Source organism: Macaca fascicularis, chromosome 12 (assembly GCF_037993035.2).
Source record: "Macaca fascicularis isolate 582-1 chromosome 12, T2T-MFA8v1.1".
Classification (NCBI taxonomy): Eukaryota; Metazoa; Chordata; class Mammalia; order Primates; family Cercopithecidae; genus Macaca; species Macaca fascicularis.
This window is the reverse complement of record NC_088386.1, coordinates 129,377,463-129,400,189: the sequence shown is the minus strand read 5'-3', so window position 1 is coordinate 129,400,189 and position 22,727 is coordinate 129,377,463. Positions and strand designations below refer to the sequence as shown.

General features: G+C 52.6%; 1 protein-coding gene across 35 annotated transcripts in view; it reads right to left on the bottom strand.

The window, feature by feature from the left end:
* DGKD (diacylglycerol kinase delta) overlaps positions 1-22,727 on the bottom strand; it is a 119,797-nt gene that overhangs the window by 18,618 nt on the left and 78,452 nt on the right. For 13 of the 35 annotated variants that reach the window (XR_012421575.1, XR_012421578.1, XR_012421580.1 and 10 more), the window contains 17 exons: positions 22,189-22,293; positions 21,773-21,905; positions 20,742-20,848; positions 20,214-20,339; positions 19,209-19,311; positions 18,323-18,485; positions 14,396-14,504; positions 10,560-10,699; positions 9,534-9,618; positions 8,154-8,248; positions 7,959-8,058; positions 6,966-7,239; positions 6,222-6,371; positions 5,880-5,933; positions 5,244-5,372; positions 4,192-4,288; positions 1,931-2,041 (listed from right to left, as the gene is read on the bottom strand). Coding sequence is in view for 20 of the 35 variants with exons in the window: in XM_065526269.2 (XP_065382341.1) it covers positions 1,931-2,041; positions 4,192-4,288; positions 5,244-5,372; positions 5,880-5,933; positions 6,222-6,371; positions 6,966-7,239; positions 7,959-8,058; positions 8,154-8,248; positions 9,534-9,618; positions 10,560-10,699; positions 14,396-14,504; positions 18,323-18,485; positions 19,209-19,311; positions 20,214-20,339; positions 20,742-20,848; positions 21,773-21,905; positions 22,189-22,293 (2,081 nt within the window). In the remaining 15 variants the exon portion in view is untranslated. Of the gene's footprint in view, positions 1-1,930; positions 2,042-4,191; positions 4,289-5,243; positions 5,373-5,879; positions 5,934-6,221; positions 6,395-6,965; positions 7,240-7,958; positions 8,059-8,153; positions 8,249-9,533; positions 9,619-10,559; positions 10,700-14,395; positions 14,505-18,322; positions 18,486-19,208; positions 19,312-20,213; positions 20,340-20,741; positions 20,849-21,772; positions 21,906-22,188; positions 22,294-22,727 lie in introns of all 35 variants that reach the window. The other 22 variants (XR_012421577.1, XR_012421579.1, XR_012421583.1 and 19 more) reach the window with 5 other exon arrangements.

Sequence of the window (22,727 nt, the reverse complement as noted above, 5' to 3'; positions counted from 1 at the left end):
GCTGGGAATGGCATCTGACCCACAAATCAGCTACATTTAGCAATTATTTACAGCAGTAACAACTGAAGGACACATTTTTGTTTTTGCAGATATGCATAAAGAGATATGTTTACCAATGGGAAATTTTGCTAAATAGTAACATTTTGCCAAGGAAGTAACCATACCCTGAAAGGTAAATAAATAAAGTTAAAACATTATAGAACTCTATAAAAAAAACTTCACATCCTGATTTTTTTTCTGCCTAAAAAATTATGCTTACCATAGAAAAATTAGAAAATATAGAAAAGCACCAAAGAGAAGGCACTCCTCATAATCCTCCATGCATAATCCAGCACCTCTATGCACCCTCCACGTGTGCTAATGACAAATGCCCAGTGCTGCTGTGGATTTCCTCAGTCTTCTTTGCATATTTATTTCCAGTTGCAGTAACTTGTTTACGGTTTCACCACCTACTTGGTCCACTTTACCCTACGCCAGCAACACTTCCCTCTGTCGCCACACGCTCTCTGCAGACGTGGCCATCCTCAGCCGGCACTGCTCTACCACAGCTTATCAAACCAATCCCCTTGACTACACTCCTTCGCCCCATGCCCAAGCTCTGTAAACGACACACTAGGAGCCCCTTCGTACCTACTTCAACCAACATTTCCAGTGACTTCTGTAGAAATTTCCAATGACATTTGTAGAAGTGGAATTTTTCTCAGGAGAACTTTTCAAAGCTTTCAATACAAACTAAAGAGAGGTTTGACCAGGGTTCCAAGGCTCTAGAAATGTATTATGCGTGCCCCTGTTCCTCAACTACTTATTTCACCCTGCTAAAGTATGCGTATTTTAATACTTTTCCCAGTGATTTTTGGACTAATAGGGATTTTTAAATGATCTGATGTCACCATCCTGTGCTGTACAGGGATATGTCCCTGGGGCCCCTGAGCCATTTTCTCCTGCACGTAACAGCCTCAGGGTTCAAAAGTTCTTTGAGTTCTGATGCTTTTGTTTTCCTAGAAATTTCCAACTACATATAACAGGAGCAATGACTAAAGTTGGCCCCTCAGGTGTCACCATGGCTCCCCTCAAGGTGGCAGTGACACCATGAGGAGGATGAGGCCACATGGGACCACGTGGCTTGGTTCATTCAAGCCAATCCTGACTCAGCGGATGAAGAATCCAGCAGGGGTCTCCCAGCTTCTGGGTCAAGAGCTATTCTCTGCACAAACACCGTCAACCCCCACACCCATTTCTCCCTCGCCCTAGTTCTAATCATGTCAAAGCTGAACGGTTTCTCCGGTTATTACTGTGGGGTGGGGTGGGAGACATTTCTCCCTCACTTCTTGTGTTTCACAGACAAGAGGGAATTCTACTTCAGCCCAGGAAGAAAAGCTTGAGAAGAGGGACCCTTCTCATTTTTCTCCATCCTCTCTTCAGATCAAGACCGAGTATCCAGTAATTTTAGGCGAAAAAACTGAGCATCCCCAATGATGTCCCTTGGGGCTCGCACGCCACCGTCTTCCTGCAGAGGTCGGACTCAAGGGCCTCGTGGGCAGGCTCGGGTGTGATGGGGGAGGGCTAGCTGGGGTGCCGATGAACACACAGACCCTCCAACAAACAATGCTGGGCACTTACGCTATAGGTGCAATAACTTCTTGGCACACCTGCCGCTTTTCTGTAGTATCACGGACTCAGGCCTCTCATTAAGAGACACAGCCATTCCAATGACCGCCTTCACTGGTTTTCTAATGTTGAATTTCCCTTGACCTGGCCGGCCCGAGAGGTGCTTCCCTTCCATCTCTGAAAGCACCCGTGCTTCTGACAAGGAAATCTGGGCTCTACTTCTGCCCCCAGCCTTAGCATTCTGCACGTTCTTTAACCTGCTGAATCCAGAAATCTGCTACTGTCTGGAAGGAGAAGCCATGCCCCTGAGCCTGTTACCTACCTGCACTTCTCTGGGTGTTCATCGCGCTTGTTATTAAAGTCCAGGGATATCTTTGCATCCAGGCCGATGCCAAAATAGTTGTTCATGACACATTTCTCCGTGTAATACTCTCTGCAAAGGTGAGTTTTAAATCAATTACAACAGCCCTGCTTCCAGCGTGGACATGTTTTCAGTTCAATCCCACATGGCCCAGCAGTTCTGCGCCTGCTGGTCACACAGCAGCTCTGGGCTGAACCTCCAGTGGAGCTGCCGGACTGTTTCCCACAGCAGCTGCCCATCTTACACTCCACCAGCAGCACCAAACCTGAAGATATGTTTACGGCACAGAAACTCACACATTTCAACTCTGGATCTCAAAACATTTCTCAAACATCCCTAGTTACAATCAAAGCTGTCGCCAAATTACAAAGGAAAATGACTTGAAAACATCCATGCCAGCCCCACAGCAACAAGGCTTCCCTTTCCCCATGTGCGACAGACAAGAAGAGACTCATCTCATTCAAGTTTCTTGCCCCCACCCAGCGGGAAGTCCTGCCCCTGCAGCTCCCCCAGCTGCTGGGAAAGCTCAGCCTGGCCTTCACCCTCCCCAGCCCCAGGGTCACACTGGGGCTCCCCCCCAGGGCAGGTGGATGAAGGGAGGAAACCCTGTTCCTCCACCCAGAGGCCACAGCCAGGAGAATAGGATGTTCTGGAAGTTTCCAAAGAAACTCAGTGGGTGGATGGGCCTGGGAACATTGCTCAGGCCAGAATTCTGACACACTTTCGCTTACTGAGCGAAGTGTAAGCGAAGTGCCGCCAGATCTGAGAGCAACCAGCACGTGTCAGTGTATTTATGATCCATCTAATTCAAGTGCCCGACAGCTGAGCCAGAGCAAAGCTCTGGGACAAAACTGTTTACCAGGCGGAAGACCACGTGCCTGGCCAGCATGTATAGGTCCTGGGAAAAGAGAGAGATCCAACGGAGAGAAACAGGGCAAAGAGATGAGGGAAGGCAGCAGGAGACTGGGCTCAGGGGCCTGGAGCAGGAGGGGCAGCAGTGGCCGGGGCAGTGGGAGATGATGGGGTGCCGGGGCCTGCTCAGGCCCAGCTGCAATGGGGCCTACACAATACGGCCCAGGCACACACCACGGCAGGAAGGCAGCAAACCACAGCTTTGTCTCCCCAGGTGAAGAGAAGAGATAAGACCACCCAGCTTAGCAACAGAGGTGGAAGTTCCACAGTCTCAGATGAAGTAGACAAAGGAGATATCCAGTTCAGGGGCCCCTAGGGACAGTGCTCACTGTAGGACTGCAGCTCTGGCCTCCCCAAGGAAAACAGCCTCAGGAGGGCTGAGAACTGGAGCCCCAGGCAGCCCCAGGGGAGGAGTAAACCAGGCCAGGAACAGGGACACTTTAGTGTTGCACCAGGCCAGCACCTGGAATCTAAGGGTCCACTTTCCCAAACCCAGAGCCTCTGTGAACCACACATTTCTTCCTGTCACTGCCCCTGACCACTCCAGAAAAATGGCTGGCCATGTTTAACCAACTGCCATCAGCTGCCCAGAACCTGCAATCAGCCAGCAGAAAGATGAGTCTAGAAAAACAGGTTTTCAAAACACCACTTGTCTCCACAATGGTCTCCAATACCTAGGAAGACTCCATTAAACTGTTATACACATGTCTCCACTGCCTTACAGGCCAGCAGAGGAAGAAGGCCTTGTCCCCAACGGAGTAGAGTGTCAGCACGCAGGCACACAAGCAGCCCTTAGCCTCAGCACAGGCCGGTGTCTCCCTGGGGTGCTCGGAGACACGAAGAGGGCACGCAGAGGACCCTCCAGCCCAGAGTCTATTGTTCTGCGTCACCAACAAGGAGAGCAGGTTTTAGAGGAAAGCAGGGGGAGGGATGGCAAGAGGAAGATGGCAGGCTGTAAGCAGAAGTCAGTGAGGTCCAGCCAAGGTCATGGGAGAGTGAACACGAAGAGCAGCACAAGGGCAGCTCCCGGCAGGAGCAGCTGAGCCTGTGAAAAGCCTCAGAAGGGCACGCAGGCTCAGGGGACATCGAGCAAGCACTGTGGGACCTTGGGAAGGAGGTGGGAGATGTGCGCTCTGCCTCTGCAGATGGGCAGTAGTGGTTTCCAGGTCCACTCCTTAAGTGGAATCTCCACGACTTCTCAGCCTTCCTTATCAGCTACCACCGATTTCTCTAGTTAACCCTGAGATCTGCTCTCTATGCACTAGCAGCCATGTAACAATACGCCCACTTGGTTTATCCCTCATACTCACAGGGTTTCTGGTTCAGAGTTAAAGGGATCAGCATTAATTAACAGGCGACTGATGACTGAGCCACCGGGTAAGGAACCAGACATTCCAGCCCGGACATCTATAAAGGAGATATAAGAAAGAGGTGTGCTGGTCAGGAGCTACAGACTTAAGAGAAGCCCGTGTGTCTGAAGCTGGTGGACCGGTATTCTGCAGAATATTATCATAATTAAATGTTTCTAAAATTATGTATAACCATGTCCAAATTTCACCAATAGTCTTAGGTCAAAAAATCACTCGAACAAAAAAACCACACTGGGTGGCAGAAACCAACACCTACAAAACACATTAAAAAACGGCTTCTAAGGCCGGGTGTGGTGGTGTGTGCCTGTAGTCCCAGCTATTTGGGAGGCTGAGTGGGGAAGATCACTTGAGTCCAGGAGGTCAAGATGCAGTGTGCCATGACCACACCACTGCACTCCAGCCTGGGCAATAGAGAGCGAGCCTCTTTTTTTTAAAAAAAAAAAAAAAAAAAAAAAAAAAGGCTTATAGAGTCAGTTTTCATGTTCTCATCAAATGTAAGCCACTCCACCAAAAAGATCTCTGAGAGTTGAGGCTTAAGGCTTTATAAGGTTGCCTTCATAAGAAATGAACATCAAGGAATGCTCCAGGCGGCCAGGACCTCACCCTCCCTGCACCTCCTGCAATCACGCTAGAAGCATGGGACGGTCTCTCGGGTTCCCTCATCAGGCTGGCCACCTCCCTTTTCCACTCAGAAATCTAATTCCTTTATTCTTCAAAATCTGACTCAAGCATCACCTTCTCAGTGACGTCTTCCTGGGCTCCTTGGGTGGTTATCTGGGTACTAATTGGCTTTTTTTTTTTTTTAAAAAAGAAGCACTTTTCACACAGTTGTGTAAATTTTTAAATTCCACCTATCTTTCTCAGGGACCTGTAAACTTTCCAAGGGCAGCAACCCTATCTCTTTCAGTTTGACGGACCCAGCGCCCAGCACAGCGACAGGCCCAGCATTGTGCTAGGGCCCCCACTAGTCCCTCCTGCTGGCCGCCACTCACTTGGGTACAGGATCTTGGTGTTGAGTGCAGGCAGGCCGTCCCGGCTTCCCGGCTGGGGCGGAAGGGAAGCAGAACTGCCCAGGGACAGACTTCCTTTGCTGATCAGCTTTTCACACGGAGATTTCAACACTGTAACAACAGAACAGAAAACCTTACAGCTGTCTGGAATAGAGACTGTGAAATACCTGAGGGGTCCTTAGTGACATGAGCAGGTGCACAGCTGTCTGAAATACAGGCTGTGAAATACTGGGGAGTCCTTAGCAACATGAGCAGGTGGGAGGGCTGAGGAGGGAGGGCTGCAAACCACAGGCAGTTGCGTGAAGTGTGTGGGACAAAGAAGGGGGCGGAGGACCGAGTGGGTGCACATGATGCTTGGGGGGTTGGGCTCATGGAGAGGGTAACAGGCCACAGGTGGCAACGCTGGAGGGAGGGGTGAGCCCAGTCAGTTTGGGCTGTGGGAGGCAGAGCGCACACACAGCAGAGCTCTGAGTGGTGGCCATGCAGTGGCCGTGGGTCAGTTCTGAGCACAGGCCTCCCAGCAGCCAGAACAGGCTTGGGGTACCCTCCACCAGGGCCTACGCTGTGGACTGTTCCAGAAGGGGCAAGGACAAAGGCGGCCCCCCCTCACCTACCCACCTTCCCTCTGCCAGACACAGCCCCTTCCGAGCAGTTGTGGGGTCCAGGGTGGTTCTGAGGAAGCAGTGAGGGCAGAACGCAAGTGCTCCTCAGGGAGGCGGTCCTCGCCCTGACGGAGGGGGTCTTGTGGGTTCTACTGGTGTCCACCAAGGCAGACCACACACACCTCAAGGGCACGCACAGGAGATGCACAGAAACAGGCCTTGGGCGGTGAATTTTTATGCAACCAAGTGGCCAAAGCAACTACGAGAAAGTGCCCTAAAACCTCCCCTGGCAATCCCACTACGTCTCACCAAAACCAAGCACACCGAGGTACGCAGAGGGAGGTGGAGCCACGGGTACCTTTGCGCTGGCTCCTCCCCTTGGGGACCCCGAAGCTCTCGCTGTGGGACAGTGGTGGGCACACTCTGTGGTCCATCTTCTCCTCTGACTCAGAGAGGCCCAGGACGAAGCCCTCCTGCTCCTGGGTCTGGGCATTCTGCTCATCGACAGCTGTACAAGGAGAGTGTGTGCGGCTGAGCACGCAGGTGCAAAGCCAAGGGCACTGTCAGGCTGGGTGGAGGTCCCCTCCTCACCCCACGGCCTGATCTTCATCAAACATCCTCTGGCTAAAGGCTTGGACTCTGAACCCCCACCCCCACCCATCTTCCCCCTGGTCCTGGCACTGGGGCAGGGCATCCCTGCTAACAGGCTGGGAGGACTGGAACCCTCGCAGGGGAAGGCAAGGGGTGCAGAGGAGCCTGGCGAAGGCTCGAGGGCTGCAGGCAGAAGGAGCGGCCACATGGACACGCAGGTGTGCGGGTGTGAGACCGTGACCGCAGGTCTCACAGGAGTGAGACGCTTATAGCGAAGTCAATGAGGGCTAGGAAAGAGGTCAACGGGAGGCAGCATGAAGGGGTCTGAGGGTGTGAGAGAGGGGTGGAGGGAGGGCAAGCAAACTGGCTGCGGGCCTGGCACCTGCACACAGGTGGAGAGGGCCAAGGTGGAGGTTTTCTCAACGAGCACCCTTCCGTCATCACCGTGTTCAGGGGACGCTGGGCATGCCCAGTGCTGGGGAAAGCCTCCTCCTCCTCAAAAGATAGTCACCTTTTTCTGTGTGTTCTATGATCTGACGAATCGCTTTCTTCAGGCTGTTGGCTCTCAGCATGAGCTGTTCTCGAGGCCGGAATATCTGCGGCCGGGCCGGGCAGGCTGATGCCACCAAGCGGTCCCCAGTGGAGCCACAGACGCTGCCCGACCCATCTCCATCTTCAGCCTCCTCAGCAATGGTCGGGGGTGGGTTGGGCAGAGAGGACGATGCCTGGGACTCATCGTCCAAGGTCTTGAGAAGGGAATCCAGCTTCTCTTTCAGGACAGAGCACTGAACAAGGAAAGGAAATGGCACACAGAGCTGAGGCAGGAGAACAGGGTCTGGAGGCAGGGAACCTCAGGCCATTTCACCCACACTTCCTAGAACTCAATCAAAAGGAAAATCCTAACTCTCCACGCCTCAGTAACAAAAGGACCAGAGGCTACTCCCTTTGCAAATCCCCACCTTTTCTGCCCAGGCAGGTGGAAAATAGGAGAAACTGGCTGTCTGCAACCAACCAGACTGACTCCGGGCTGAGTCTTAGTCTGCACAGAAGTGTAACTTTGTAATTTCTGTAGCCTCTGATTGGTTGTAAAAAGCAATCAGATGTTTGCACAGGAGTGTGACCTTTGTAACCACTTCAGCCTCTGGTTAGCTGCTTTCTGCCACCAATCAGACTGACTGTGGACTACCACTTCATTTACATGAGGTGAGCATGAAGTGGCCAATGGGAAACTTCTAAGAGGTATTTGGACCCAAGAAGATTCTGTATCTGGGCCCTTGAGCCGATGCTCGGGCAGCTCCCACACTGGAGTGTACTTTCACTTTCAATAAATCCCTGCTTTCGTTCTTCGTTGCTTCATTCTTTTCTTCCTTTACTGTGCGTATTGCCTAATTCTTTGTTCAAAACGCCAAGAACCTGGACAACCTGCAGTCACGGCCCTCTACTGGTGTCAGAGGAAGCTTCTCGCTGCCTCAATGGCCCTCCCACCCAGGGCACGGGAACAGACCTTCTTGGCCATGACCTCTGACTCCTCCGAGCTCTCGGTCGTCTTCTCATAGGCCTTCCCCACCCGGGCCACGAAGTCCTTCACCGTCTCACAGAGCACTCTGTGGGGAGAGAAACAGAAAGACCCTTCTAGAGAGGCAGCTCCAGGCTGGGGGGCCAGGGCACCATGCCTTCCCCAGGGCCACCAGGCACTCACTTGGCCGAGGAGATGACCACCGAGTGCTGGTCCGAGGTAAGGATTTTAGAAAGGTGGGCTGCAACCGAGTCTTCATAGAAGAGAATTTGCTGTACCTGCAATCACCCCAAATGGCCAGGACTGTTGGTCTCTGTGACAGCAAGCTCTGTGACAGTCCCAGTGACTCTGTCACCTACTTCCTTGCCAGCACAGGCTGGGAAAGATGAGTCTCTCCTAACAGACACTGTCTGACCCAGCCAAGCCTCGACTCACTTCAAACGCTAACCTGAGACTCACCTAGTGCTAGGTGAAAGATTTTAAAAGCTTCGTCAAGCTGCAGACAAACTACAAATGAATCTCCTTCAGTCTGCGATCCCAGCACGGCCTGTGCTAGGGGCTGTTTTGACCCCTACTCATCCTGACAGCAGTGTGCTCATGGGTCAGCTCCAGGTTTGAGTCCGTTCGCAGCAGAGGCTGTTTCTACCTGGCTGTGAGCCCCATCTGAACACACTCTTCCCCCTACCATCTGCTCTGCCTGTCAGAAGAGCAGCCCTATCCCTGTGGGATCCCTGCTGTCTTTAGGACCCAGCCCCAGGGTCAGCAAACTTCACTACTGGCCAGACAGCGAATATTCTGGGCTTCCCACACACACTCTTCCTCTCAAAATTTAAAAAAAAAAAAAAGGAAAAATTAAAAATGTACAAACCATTATTGGCTTGCAAGGCCATGGGCCCAGGCACATCTGGCCTACAGGCCTTGTTTGCAGACCGTTGTCCTAGCCTCTGACAAAAGCTCACCTCTTTGTACTGCCCCACCCAGCACTGCACCAGCGCAAAATATAAAGTAAAGAAGACAAAGTCTATTCTCTGAGGGAACCTGTGGGGGCGTAAAACACAACAGTAACAGTCACCAAATGAAAAGAACTACCAGCTGGACTAGAGGAGGCTGAGGGAAGGGCAGCTGCGGACGCCACAGAGAGGTGTGACGGGGCAGGAGCCGGAGGCTGGGGGAGAGCCACGGCACGGCTGGCTAGAGCGTTCCAGGCCTGTGGGCACCGTGGCAGGGGAGGGAACAGGCGCACACCGTTTGGGGCTCACTGAGCAGTTGAGGAGATGCATGGACAGAGTGGGAAGGCCATTAGGAGGACCACCCCCACCCCCGGCCCGGCAGGGCCTTTGACAACCGCAGGAAGCCCTTAGAGGGTCACAAAGCCCAAAAGGCCCCTGCCGAGGGAAGTGAGAATCCCCTCAGCCATGGGTTCACCCTGCGCCTCCGCAGGCCTGACTATGACACCCCATCACCAAAGGGGAGGCGTCTCTGCAAGGGAGGCGATGCAAAGCGCTCAGAGGACAGTTCAGATCACAACAGCATGCGAGCAGGATGTGAACAGGCCAGCAATACCTCGGAATCCTCGCTGAAGTCTTCGGTGACGGTGGAGGAGGAGGCCTGTCGGGGGAGCTTGGCCTCGTATGCCATGACGCTCCACCTGCACATACAAGGTCAGCTGCACAGGCGGCAAGACGTGCAGGCCCCCAAGGGTGAACCCTGTGCCCTCCACTTTCACAGCTGGCAACCTTGATCTTTACACAGTTTCTGACTTCATTTTTAGGCCCTTGGTCTTGACTCTGTCCCATAACTTGGCTGAGAACAAATGTCTGCACTCCACAACTAACGGCAGTACAGCTCCATGAGAGAGAGGAAGGTCTCCCATAAATGGCTGCCTTGAGATAAGACGCTGCTTCTGGGAGAAATGGATTTACCCTCCTCAAGAGAGCTGCAAATGGCTCAGCCAGCTGGCCCAGTGAGATGAGCATTTCACAGGCCCCAAGGCACACAGAGGAGGCCTGAAAAGGTGGGGGCACTGCAACACCACACCTGTGCTCAGAACTCCAGGCTTCTGGGAGCAACTAGGAAGGCTAGGAGGCATCTCATCAGCGCCCCATGTGCCACAGGTCAGCGAGTGCCAAGTGTGTCACTTGGAACAACAGTACCTCACTCAGGGAAGGTATCACAGTGGCTTTAGGCACTAGAGGATAATTTCCCAAAACTTCTTCTGGGAACAGACTATGGCAAGATGAAACTGTTCAAATAAGCACAAGGAGCACTTTTCCGACGGGTATGAGATCCGGGCTGAAGCAGCCAAAGACGGCACAGCCGCCTTCTCCACGGCCCTGACACGCTCAGGCTTGACCTCCTGGGGAGACCAGATCATTCTAGGGCATGGCTGGTTCTTAATCTGTTTTGTTTTTATCCTTGTCATAATCTGACCAAATATAAAAGACCATCAGAATATATGCTCAGGTCAAATCTTTACAAATAATTTCAGAGGGCCCATGTTTTCCACAGACCCCAGGTTAAGAACACCTGGTCGAGAGGACCCGTCTCTCCAAGTCTCCTCATACGGCACTGCAGCATATCCCCACTCACCTGTCCAGCATCTTGGTGCTGGCTCTCTCCAACTTCTCCAAGATCTGGGGGAGCTGGGTGTCATCATCGCAGGCTGAGCCCCAGCCCAGCACTCGGGCCAAGTCGTTCCCTGTGCCGAGCGGCAGCACTCCCAGCTGACACTAAGGAAACACGGGGGAAGATGTGCAGGCAAACACCTAGGGGCAGAGACCACCTCCCAGCCCGCAGCCCTCCTTGTCACCCACCATGAGGGTTACATCAGCAATGTGGGGATGTGACCTAAAACCATGCAGCTTGCACATTATAGGCAGAGCCCACTGGAGGGGACAGATGACAGTTTCCTTGGCAATGAGACAGAAACATGACTGCCCTTGAGATAAGATGCTGCTTCTGGGAGAAACGGATGAGCCACAGGTCCATCTCTCAGCTGTCGTCACACCTTGATGGTCAGCCCCTCACACCCTCTCTGATCTGTCTCCCAAATCCCCCGGCTTCCCATTTTCACCACTATGACCACAGCCCCAAGGAATCACTCTGACGCCTTGCCACCCACCCCTCCATCCACTACAGCGTCTCACTCACTAATGCCAAATTCTTCTTCCAAAAACATCACGAGTGTCACTTCTCTCCTCTAAATCCTATCAAAAAAAGGCGCCAGGACCCTTCTCAGTCTGGACGCCACCCTGAAGCCTTGCCAGCGCTCAGCCTCTGCCCACCTGCCTGCTGTTCATGAAGAGACCTCATCCATTGCTCAGGCCTCACCCTCTACCTGGATTCCCATCCCAGAGCTCCAATGAGATCCCACTACACCCTTCATTGCTTAGGAGGCCTCTTGAAACGCCCACTGCCCAGAGTTCACCAGCCTCTGACTCTGACAATGCAGTGACCCAGGGCCATGCATTGTGCATGACAATGCAGTGACCACAATGCATTGCAGGGCCACACTGTGGTGCAGTGTGTGGTGAGGCGTTACTGTCCTTGAGGCAGGAATCCTGCCACGCTCCAGCCTACAGCACCGTACAGCCCTCTGCTCACCAGGTGCAAGTGACCATGCTTGAGGCCCTGCTGCCTGTGCGAACACCAGGGGAGGTCCTGCCTCACCAAGGGGACATCTGGCAGTGTGGAGGCAGGAGCAAGCAGGCCAGGACACCGGAGCCAACATACTAGATGGAGAGAACCCAGCGCTGAAGAGTGCCCAGAGGGGCTGAGGACTCTGCGAGGGCTTCCTGGAGCCTTAAAGGAAAAGGAGAGCAGCGCACAGCAGGCATAGACGGTGCTCCAGGCAGGGAGGCACCACACTGGGAGGGCAAGGCAGAGCTCAGTGAAGAGGAAGACAGTGAGGAAACAGAAGGCAGACAGGCAGAGGAACAAGCAGGAGGCAAAGCTGGGACTCTGGCAAACTCTTAAAGGTCTGGACTTTTCCCAGAAGCATCGTGCTTGGGGGATGCACAGGCAGAAGTGCCCCGGGAAAGGTTGCCTGGGTGAGCTGCAGATGGACAGAGGCCAGGGTACTGTGGATGGCAGGACTGAGGCCACAATTAGTGAGAAACAGGCAGGAGGAAGAGATGGAGGAACCAAGAACAACTGTCCAATTTCCTGGCTCAGACATCTAGATGGATGTTTTCAGACTCGAAGGAAAGGAATGCGGGGCACGGGCTGAACATGGTGTAGTGTTGGAAACTCGCAGCACTAGGAGACATCCAGACAGGCCCAAGGCCCAAGGCATCCAGAGATGCCCCCAGGACAGAGATGACAGCAGAAGCCCTGCAAGTCGCTGAGCGTTCCAAAAGTGAAGGAGGAGAGGCTCCAGCAAGGCTCTGTGGACACAGCCTTAAGGTAAGGGTAAGGACGGAGAGGCCACCATGGAGCAGTAGCAGCCAGGAAGACCAGGAAGACAAGAAACCCCAAGGCAGCAGGGGCCCAGCGAGGGCATGGCCGCCGCAACCAGCGCCAAAGAGAAGCAGGGGAGAGAAATGTGTGCTGACCTTGGCTGAACGTATGAAAATCAGCCACAAGGTTCCACTGTCTTCCTAACTAGTGACAGTGAACTTGCAAATAATACACAAAATCAAAAATTAGAGTAGTCTATGCTAATCCACCACCAGGCGGCACCACTTCTCCTCCTGAGCCACTGGCCTCCTGGCCCAGGCTGTCAAAGTCCACCCACCTGGGAATACTACCAAGTGAGCAGGGCTGGGTAGGGACTGCAGAATCACTGAAAAATACATCCACGTCACACGGAAGACTGAATTTTTTAAAAATGGGGCCATAATAAACATAAGAAAATACAGACGCAAATCTTCCTAATCTTGGGATGTAGACAGCTGCAAATATGACAGACGTTGACTAAAATCATGAAAGAAAAGACCACCCCCCAAAAAGGATGTTGAACTGACAAATGACAAACTGGGAAAAAAATATCTGCAGTGATAGATAAGAAGTTAATATAACAATAATCCCCACACATCCATTTTTAAAGGAAAAAAAGGTGAATATTCAAAGAGAAAATGAGGCAAAAAAACATGAACAGGTTGATTTATTTAAAACTTCATAACCAACTGAGGAGGTGTTCAACTTCACCAGGAATTAAGTGAAGATCAGACATTTTTTGGCCTACTTAGCTGGACAAAAACTAAAGAGATGAACAGCTTGGATGGTGCATGGGAAAGGACAGCTTTAAGAGGCATCAGGCATGGAAGCTGGCACAGCCCTGAGGAAAGGCAGTTTGTCCCCACATTTCAATACTTAAGTTTGGGTGTGCCCAGAGAGGAGACCACTGGGAAGTGATCTCTGTGCTCACACACAGAGGTGAGCTGGCCCAGGGCTCCCGGGTGTGCCCAGTGGAAAACGACACACGGATGCCTACTTACAGACACAGGCAGAAGGTGTGTGCAACATCTTAATTAGTGATTTTTAAACAGCAGTAACAGGCCGGGCACAGTGGCTCACGCCTGTAATCCCAGCACTTTGGGAGGCCAAGGTGGGCAGATCACGAGGTCAAGAGATCGAGACCATCCTGGCCAACATGGAGAAACCCTGTCTCTACTAAAAATACAAAAATTAGCTGGGCGTGGTAGTGTGCACCTGTAGTGCCAGCTATTTGGGAGGCTGAGGCAGGAGAATCACTTGAACTGGGAAGGCAGAGGTTGCAGTGAGCCGAGATCGCGCCACGGCACTCCAGCCTGGCGACAGAGCAAGACTCCACCTCAAAAAAAAAAAAAAAAAAAAAAAAAACAAAACCAAACAAACAACAACAACAAAAGCAGTAACAGAACAGCCCGTTTAAATTACAACCACATTGTGCATTTTATGTGCTGTGATCGAGAGAGGCCACAGACAGCAAAATGCTGGTACTGGCTGATCAACTGCGGAGGCCGTGGCTAGGTGTGGAAATTCAACGAATATATGGACACTTTTATATACAATCAGGAAAATCTATTTTTATTTTAATACAAAAACTAAGTCCAATGAACCATGACTCTGACTTGAGAAATTCAAGTATGCTGCCATCCCCTTCTCACAAGCAAGAGGCCTCAAGTCAAAAATTACCCAGTAAAGCAACAGCCCCACCCAGTCCTGCTCCCCACGTGGGTCCTTTGTCGGCAATTCCTTTCCTAGCTCCCTTCAGGCCCCCCTCATACATCATGGTCTGAGCCCCCGGGCCTCCACGATGCCAGGGGGTGGCCTGGGCTCTCCCCTCTCTGCCTTGGCCACCAAACTGTACACTCCCCAAAACCATCAATGGTTTCTGGCCTGAGAACAGGTACTCCGAGATGAACAGGAGCTGAAACTGCATGATTTCCCTCTAACCTCCGCACCCTCTCCGCTCCTGGCTGGGCTCCCTCCCGTACAGGTACCTGTTTATGAAGGTTGAGGCTGTCGATTTCAGAGAGGACCCAGCCAACACTTCCATCCCCACCACAAACCAGAATCCGGAACGTGTCAAACTTCTGGAATAACCGTAAGCTGCAGAGAAAAGAGAACGGCCGTGAAATGACGTCCATTCCACAGGACAAATGACAGGCTTGTCAATATGGGGCTGAGGGGCCACCTATGCTCCTCATGGCTGACCTGCACCAGAGACAGATCACACACAGGTCCTGCCACGTGACACCAGCCGCCTGCACGCCCCTCCACTCAGGGTCCACTTTGTCAAGGGAACGACAGCAGCACTGGGGTCCAACCAACTGCTCCCACCAGGGCCATGCCCCACCCAGCGAGAAGACCACTCAGTTTGGTGAGCCACTGAACCCTCTGCAGACACCACAGGCTCACTGGTGGGCCAAAACTGCATCCCCTGCCAGGCTCATGGGCACAGCCTTCCATGGCCCCTGCCCATGTGAGCCCACCCTGCGTCACTGTCCCTGCCTCATCCACATGTGGCTCCTGCCAGCCTTCCCAGCATGCCCTCTGGGCTGCCTGCATCACCCTGCACCCTCAGCCTTGGCACTCCCTGGCCCTGGGCCACAGTCTGGCTTCTACCCTGGCCCTTGTTCTAGTCACCCTGGAGCCCCAGGCTGCCCGACCTGCCTGCAGGCTACGTGTCCCCACTGCAGCACATATGCCTGGGCCCACTCAGTCCTCCGGTGACATGACCCATGCCTCCTACCCTCCTAACTCCTCGGTTTCCTTCCTGGGCTCCCCCTGTCAACCTGCCCCTGTCAACCTGCCCCTGCCCAGCAGCGTCCTACTCAGGACACCACTGCTGCTTCTGCTCACTCCTCATCCTCTTCCTATGTGACCACGTCCAGTTTGCTTCAAGAAGCACACAGATGACTCTGGATCAACAGCCCCCAGGCAACTCCTGAAAGCTGACACTGGTACCTGTCCTCCAGAACACACCGCTCTGGTATCCTAGGACGCCTCCAACAGGACACACCCCTGCTCAGAGAATGGCAGCACAACCACCAACCCAGTCGAGAGGCCAGACCCTCCTCCTCTCAGCCTGCAGCCGATCCAGCCCCTCCTGGCAGCCTCTCCTCCACACCCAACCCAGGTACCAGCTCAGGTCACCACCGTGCTCTCGCAGAGTCCCACAGAGGCCTCAGTCACTAGGACACCCTTCCTGAAAGCTCCCCACACGAGTTCCAAGAAGATCTTTCTAAAACACGAGCCTGGCCATGGGCCTTGCTTTATGAGGTTGCCCCTCGTTTGCAGGAAGGAGCCGAACCTCTTGGCCAGCACCCGCAGCCCTCCCCGATGGCAGGTGCCACCTTTCTGCGGCTGCCCCCGGTCTGGCCCCGCAGTGTTCCCTCTTGCCTCACCTCTGCACAAGCGGTGCCCTTGGCCCAGAAGCCTCCCCGTCTCCCTGCAGACATCAGAACACTAGAGCTCCTCAGATGCCAGCTCGGGGAGACGTGGAAGAACGCCCACTGTGACTTGAGACCCCTGCCCCCCAGGTTCCCAGAGAAGTTGCATCACCCCATTGAAGTGTCGGGGGACCCTGCGTGTGCTCCTACCCATTCCCTGCATCTGCACTCCTGGCCTGGCTGACCTGCGCACCCTGCCTCGAGCTCAGTGTCCAACCCAGAATGAATACTCAGAAGACAGGCAGGCATAGGTGATGCGGCACCAAGCCCAGGCTCCACACAGAACACTGACACCTGTAAGGCCCCTTGCTCTTAGGAGAAGAGGTGACAGGTCAAGGCCGGGAACTGGAACATGAAGCAGTAACTCCAGATTCTGCTGTGAGCTGTGTGAGATGAGCTGCTTCCAGAAACGGTAAATGACTCCACTCCCTTTACGCCACTGTGAGGGCTTCCTAAATCATCCCATCTCATACCGAACTCCCACTACGAATCATGGGGTTTTGCTTGCACACCAAAATTAATATTTCGTTATTCTCGAGATCAGCTGTGTAGCCTGCCCTGCCCACAGCCATTTCAAAGCCTTCCTCCAACGCCCCGGTACCATGTTTAATAACAACCTCAGCCTACTTGGTGCACTGTGATAACAGATGTATTATACCTCCACTTTCCCCACTTTTTAACTAAAATTATTTCTTTGCCAGACACAGTGTAATCCAACACTTTGAGAGGTTGAGGAAGGAGGATCACTTGCGTCCAGGAGTTTGAAACCAACCTGGACCACACAGTAAGGCCACTCTACAAAACGTTTTAAAAGTTTTGTGATGCTCAACAAAACATTTAAAAAAAAAATCAGCTGGGCATAGTGGTGCACACCTGCAGTCCCAGCTACTCAGGAGGCTGGTTTGAGCCCAGGAGCTGTAGTGAGCCAGGATTGCGCCAGTGCAGTCAGCCTGGGCAACCTAGCAAGACCCTGTCTCAAAAAATATAAAGTTAAAAATAGGGCCGGGCGCGGTGGCTCAAGCCTGTAATCCCAGCACTTTGGGAGGCCGAGACGGGTGGATCACAAGGTCAGGAGATCGAGACCATCCTGGCTAACACAGTGAAACCCCGTATCTACTAAAAAATACAAAAAACTAGCCGGGCGAGCTGGCGGGCGCCTGTGGTCCCAGCTACTCGGGAGGCTGAGGCAGGAGAATGGCGTGAACCCGGGAGGCGGAGCTTGCAGTGAGCTGAGATCCGGCCACTGCACTCCAGCCTGGGCGACAGAGCGAGACTCCGTCTCAAAAAAAAAAAAAAAGTTAAAAATAAAATTAAAATACTGTCTTGATCAGCCTACTAGTGATTGCAATCCTCCACCATTCAGATAAGTCTACAGAAAATGTGGGAGTACTGCCTTTGCGGAAGCAGGCTGGAGTGCTGCCATCTGTGACTGCTCTCCAACTGTGCCTGGCTATGAGTGCGGACAAGTAACACAGAAGACACCCAGAGGACCAATGATGAGCAGCGTGTTCCTCTTACCCTGGCACGTACGCCAAGGACACGCAGGGAACTGGCCGAGGTTCACATCAGAGTAGCCCCTGGCTCGTAAATACACAGACCCCCCTGACTCCTCCCAGAAAAACACAGGCCAGACCAAGGTTCTGCAGGCACTTCCCACTTCGGGTATCCTGGACAATCTCTGGAAGTGCCAGCAAGTCCTCTCAGAGCTCCGACCTGGAGCTGATGCTTCCAAAGGAAGAAGAAATTCGCTGAAATGGCAAAATTCACAAAAGCAAATGTTTTCTACAAACTTATGAAAAGTACAAAACTACAAATAACACACGCTGGCTCTCCAGCAAGCAGAGGAGCAGTCTAATCTCTGTGCTGCTGATGAACAGGGGAATCACTCTGGCCCAGCGTCGCCCTCGCGTGTTCCTGCTTTGCAGCACCTGCACACCGAGCAGCCTCCCATGCCTCTCAGCAAACACTCCTCCTGGCCTTGCCGCAGGACAGCTTCTTTCTCAATGCTAGGCAGCCGTTACAAACAACGTGGCATGCCAGGAAAACACACCCACAGATTAGATAGATAGATAGATAGATAGATAGATAGATAGATAGATAGAAAGAAAGAAAAAATAAAAGAAAGAAAATATACCCACAACGTTGTGTGCAGACACACGCAGAAGGCATTTGTGCAACGGCAGGTAAAGAAGAATCCTGATTGGCTCAAAAGATGCATGTGCATGGGTGTGTGTACATGGGTGTATGTATGTGTATGTACGTGTGCGCACACGCGCTGTGTTCCAAGTTGGAAGGCCATGCACCTCTGTTAAGAGTGGGCACCCCTGCAAGTGCAATTTGGGGAAGAAGCAGTTTAACTTTTCTTTCCTATTTAAAACTTTGTGTCTTTAATCTTTTTTTTTTTTTTCTAACAAGCACACACCACCTACACAATTTTTAAAACTCCAAGAAAGATACATTTTACAAGCTTCCTACCCGAGGTGTGGGCCTCCGTTCATGAGGTCGAAGACCTGGGCGGGATTTAGCAGCTGTTTGAATCTTCTGAGGAACTTCACACCCTGGTTGTCCCCACTTTTTGAATTGACGAAGACCAACAGTGGGCTTGTGCAAGACGGAGGACAGCTGGCCTTCCAGAACCCTGGACGCGAGAATGAACAGAAGAAAACATGTAGGCCACGGAAGACGCTGGGGGCACCACTGATGGAATCAGCAGCAGGAGACCCCTCCAAGGACACACACCTGACACACGCACACCTATGACTCAGGAGGAGGTCAGCGAACAGTCCCCACGGCCGCTCCCCATGTGTGAGGCCGGGAGCCCCATCCATCTGATCTCACATTCACAAGGCGTCCATCTGCCACCTTGCTGCTCTTCTCTTCCTGATCTCCTCTCACCCACATCTCCCCTTCCACCAGTACTTGTCAACAGGTGCCACCATGTCCCAGTCAGACATGACAACAGCTGCAAGCCAGTGTGTCAGCAAGTGCTAGGCAGAGATGGAGCACAGCTTCAACGGCTCACGACGGAGAAGGCCACAGACCTGGGTTCCACTCAACAGCACCACCTCCACGTCAAGCGCCAGGCTCGGGTCTCAGGCCTGTGTAAGCCTGGGTACCACTCAACAGCATCACCTCCACGTCAAGCACCTGGCTTGGGTCTCAGGCCCGTCTAAGGGCAATGCCACAGAATCAGGGCACTGTGTGCCACTCTGTGCAACTCCTCCAGTAGCCCCCACAGCTGTGCCTGACCTCTTGCTGACATCTCACCAAGACAACCAACTCCAGAGCTGGAGAGGAGAAAGTGCGTGGAGAAGGAAGCATGTGGGCATGCATGAGAAAGATGCGCATGTGTGGTACCCACCATCAGAGTCGATGCTGTTGAGAGCCGTGGGTGGGATGACTGACACTTTGCATAGGCCAAGTGGGCACTTGGTCAGCAAGGATTCTTTACACGATGTGTGAACCTGAAACAAGAGTCCCCGCGTCACCAAGGGTCACTGGCATCCTTCACACACACCAGAAATCCTCCTGTCCTGTAGCTGATGAGCTGGCCCTGGGGGAGGCGGGTGATTTCAGAGCTGGGCTGGCCTGCTCCCATCAGGGGTCCCAGGCCCTGGCTTTGCACTTGAGAAGGCATAACACAGAAACACCGGGCAGGAGCCAGTCATGGTTCACACCGTGTGAGCTACAGTCCTGTACCCAACCCTCTGGCCCTTCAACCACAGCTACCTCAAACTTTCAGGACGACGGTGAGGGCTCCTGGGGCCATGTGCCTCTATGTGTCCCCTGTGTCTTGGCTTCCTCCTGGCAGCCAGATGTGCTAGGCAAGTGACTGCAGCAGCCACTTCACAATGACCAACTCAGAAGCAAGCACATGGAGGCTCCCTGGGTCTTTCCCTGGAAGCACATCTCACCACCCAGAGCAACGATGAGACCCAGGACCTGGCAGGAGGCCATGTGGGCGGCACCCCTTCCACATGGCTGGGCTCACTGTAAACACTGCCCAGAGCCGACACTGCTCCGAAGGCTCTCTACATCTTTCCTGCTTCCACACCACAGAGGCGGCCAGCTCAACTGTCCCAGGTGACCCCTCACAACCCGGCTACAGCGCCTGCCGCATGATGCAGGGTGACATCTGTCATAACAATACACATCTGCATGTGTCAAAAGGCAGGAATAAATTCAACATACCCCAAAAACACAGCTAAGAAGAATGTCCCAACAATTCAAAAACCCAATCTCAGCCGGAGGGGCCTCTGGGATGATTTTCCCAGGATCCAGCAGATCATGTGGAGCCACAAGGCCCGCAAGGACACCATAGGGAGCAGGCCCTCCCCTCCAGCCCGGGCGCAGGGCCCACACTCACCATGGCCTTGCACCAGAGGCAGCGCCAGTCCTGCAGGCGCAGCACGCTGCCACAGGTCTTGTCGCACACAGTGCACTTGGCACTCACAGGTAGGTTTCCTTCCAACCACTGGTGGGGCATTGCGATCTGCAACCAAACAGGCACGCGCTAGGGACGCTCCCAAGGCTCCACATCAAGGGCAGCCAGGAGCCCTCAGACGGAAACGCTCGTTGTGAACTCAGCCAAGGCATTCTTCCCAGCACAAACTCCTTCCCTGATGGTCAGTGAGGGCAGGGATGGCAGGGCCTGTGAAGCACAATCTACCCACAGCACCTGTCGGAGGTGCAAACAAGACCCACAGGGACAGGATGGAGCTCGGGGGCGTGACAACCACACAGAGACCGCATGTGCTTTCCACTGTGACACCCAATGCCAGTGTGACCGTCTCAAATGAAACAGAGGTGGGGAGGGAAGGGAGGAGGCTTGCAAGGGGCCGCGCAGGTGGGGGGCCCTGGCTCAGGGCCCCACGGGTGGTATTTCTTAACATACCCCATCTGCATCTTCAATGATGTCCTTCCCGATCGAGGCCAGCGTGGTCCACTTGCAGTTATTTGTTGCACGCACAGCACAGCGCTTGTGGGCCTTAAATTTGCACACTGTGAGAGAAGGGACACACGAGCCTACAAGCTGTGTCTGTGCCAGAAGCTTCCCATGCTGAGCAGTGTTGTGAGAACTGTCCAGCTCCAGAAAAGTCAAGGAAGGAATCAATGGCACTCCCATTTTATAAGTGAACTACTGTGATACGCTTAGAGGCTGATGGCGGTGGGACCAGCACCAGCAGGGAAAGCTGGGGATCAGTATGCTTTCTGTAACAGGCCAGAGAGTGAGCAGTGGAGACTCTGCAGGTCGTAACCAGCTTCCATCACCACTATTCAACTCTACCGTGTAGCACAAAAGCAGCCAGAGACAGTATTTTTTTGCGGACACAAATTTGAATTTCATGTAATTTTCATGTGTCACAAAATATGATTCTTCTTTTGATTTTTTCCAATCATTTAAAAATTTAAAAGCCAGTCTGAAGTGTGGGAGCTGTACAAAAACAGGCAGAGGCAGGGTGTGGTCCAGGCTACAGCTAACAAGCCCTGCTCTAGCCCACTGCTTTTGCCACCAGACTGGATGTCCTGCCCAAACCCTGCAGCCCTGACCTCTAAATCTGTAACGCACTTTCAGTCCATATATGCACAGCCCTGTTTCCCCAGCTGCGGAGTGTGAGACACGGGGGCCGACCACTGTTCCTTCAGTGTCTTTCCCTCTGTGTGCTCTAGGCTTCCCCTGTTTCTCCTTTTGCCACCCACTGCTTCCCTTCTTTTCACTGTTTGAGCACTATAAAAAAATGATTTATCAAGGACTCTTCGGCAGGTAAAATAAAGAAGAATGGCATCATAGAAATCACTGTGCCCCTGACTGACCACATGGGTGACAATGGCTTATTTATGGTGACTGGGTTTGGATTTCCAAGGCTTTATCAAGTAAAATGCCAGGCCACCTTTCCTGACAGAATAACAAATGCACATCCGTACCCTCGCAGGACAGCCCATGCGACGTGACCCCAGACAGAGCCTCACGGCACACATTGCAGTAGGTCGGCCTCGCGTGGGAACAGGCGTACCAATTGTGCATCCCTGAGAAGTGGTCCATGCTGTACTGGGTGGGCTGGAAGAACGAAACCAAGACGGCAAAGGTAAGACTTCTCTTTTAAATTGTTAAATGCAGTAACTTGGACAAGATTAAACAAAGTATCCAAGAGAGGAGAGGAGGAAGGTTTATAAAGGACAGGTCTGCCAGAGGACAAGCAATAAGCTTTAATTGTATAAGGAACATGCTGAGAATGTGAGCTCCAGACTGTGGGTCCGCAGGTGGGAGACACTCAGACAGCAGACACTGGGGTGAGGGAGGCAACAGGAGGCATTCGGAGAAGGGTATTTTCTTTTTTAACCTCAAAGTGCTCCCTGTTCTGCACAGTCTTTAATGCTGCAATCCAATCTTCCATTTCTTTTCTGTTATCAGCACACAAGATGAGCTTCCTGCATGGAGTTATGACCTAGAGAAAGAAACAGGTTCAACAGATCCATGAACAAAAAGCAAGTGCTGATAGCTATGAATGCTTTCTTAAAACCGACCTCACATAGACATAAAAATTACTATTTCATTCACATATTCACACTGAACCGAAAACAAAAATGGTTATCAAGGATCACTAAAAATTAAAAATAAGAACGATCTCAAACCAAAAACAGTAAAATTTAGTTTTTACATGTTCATCAGCAATCAACTTAAGTGGACATTTATAATTGCTTACTACTTAGACACAGTAGTAAGCCCTAGGAAATAAAAAAAGAAGTAACAACTGTGTCTTTCGAACAGTGGAAGACACAGTTGCTACTGCTTCAGGGAGCCCACAGTGATGTCCAGCATTTGAACAGTTGAGGGAAGTCTGCTCAGCTGTAAGTCTAGAATACCATGAGCATGCATCAC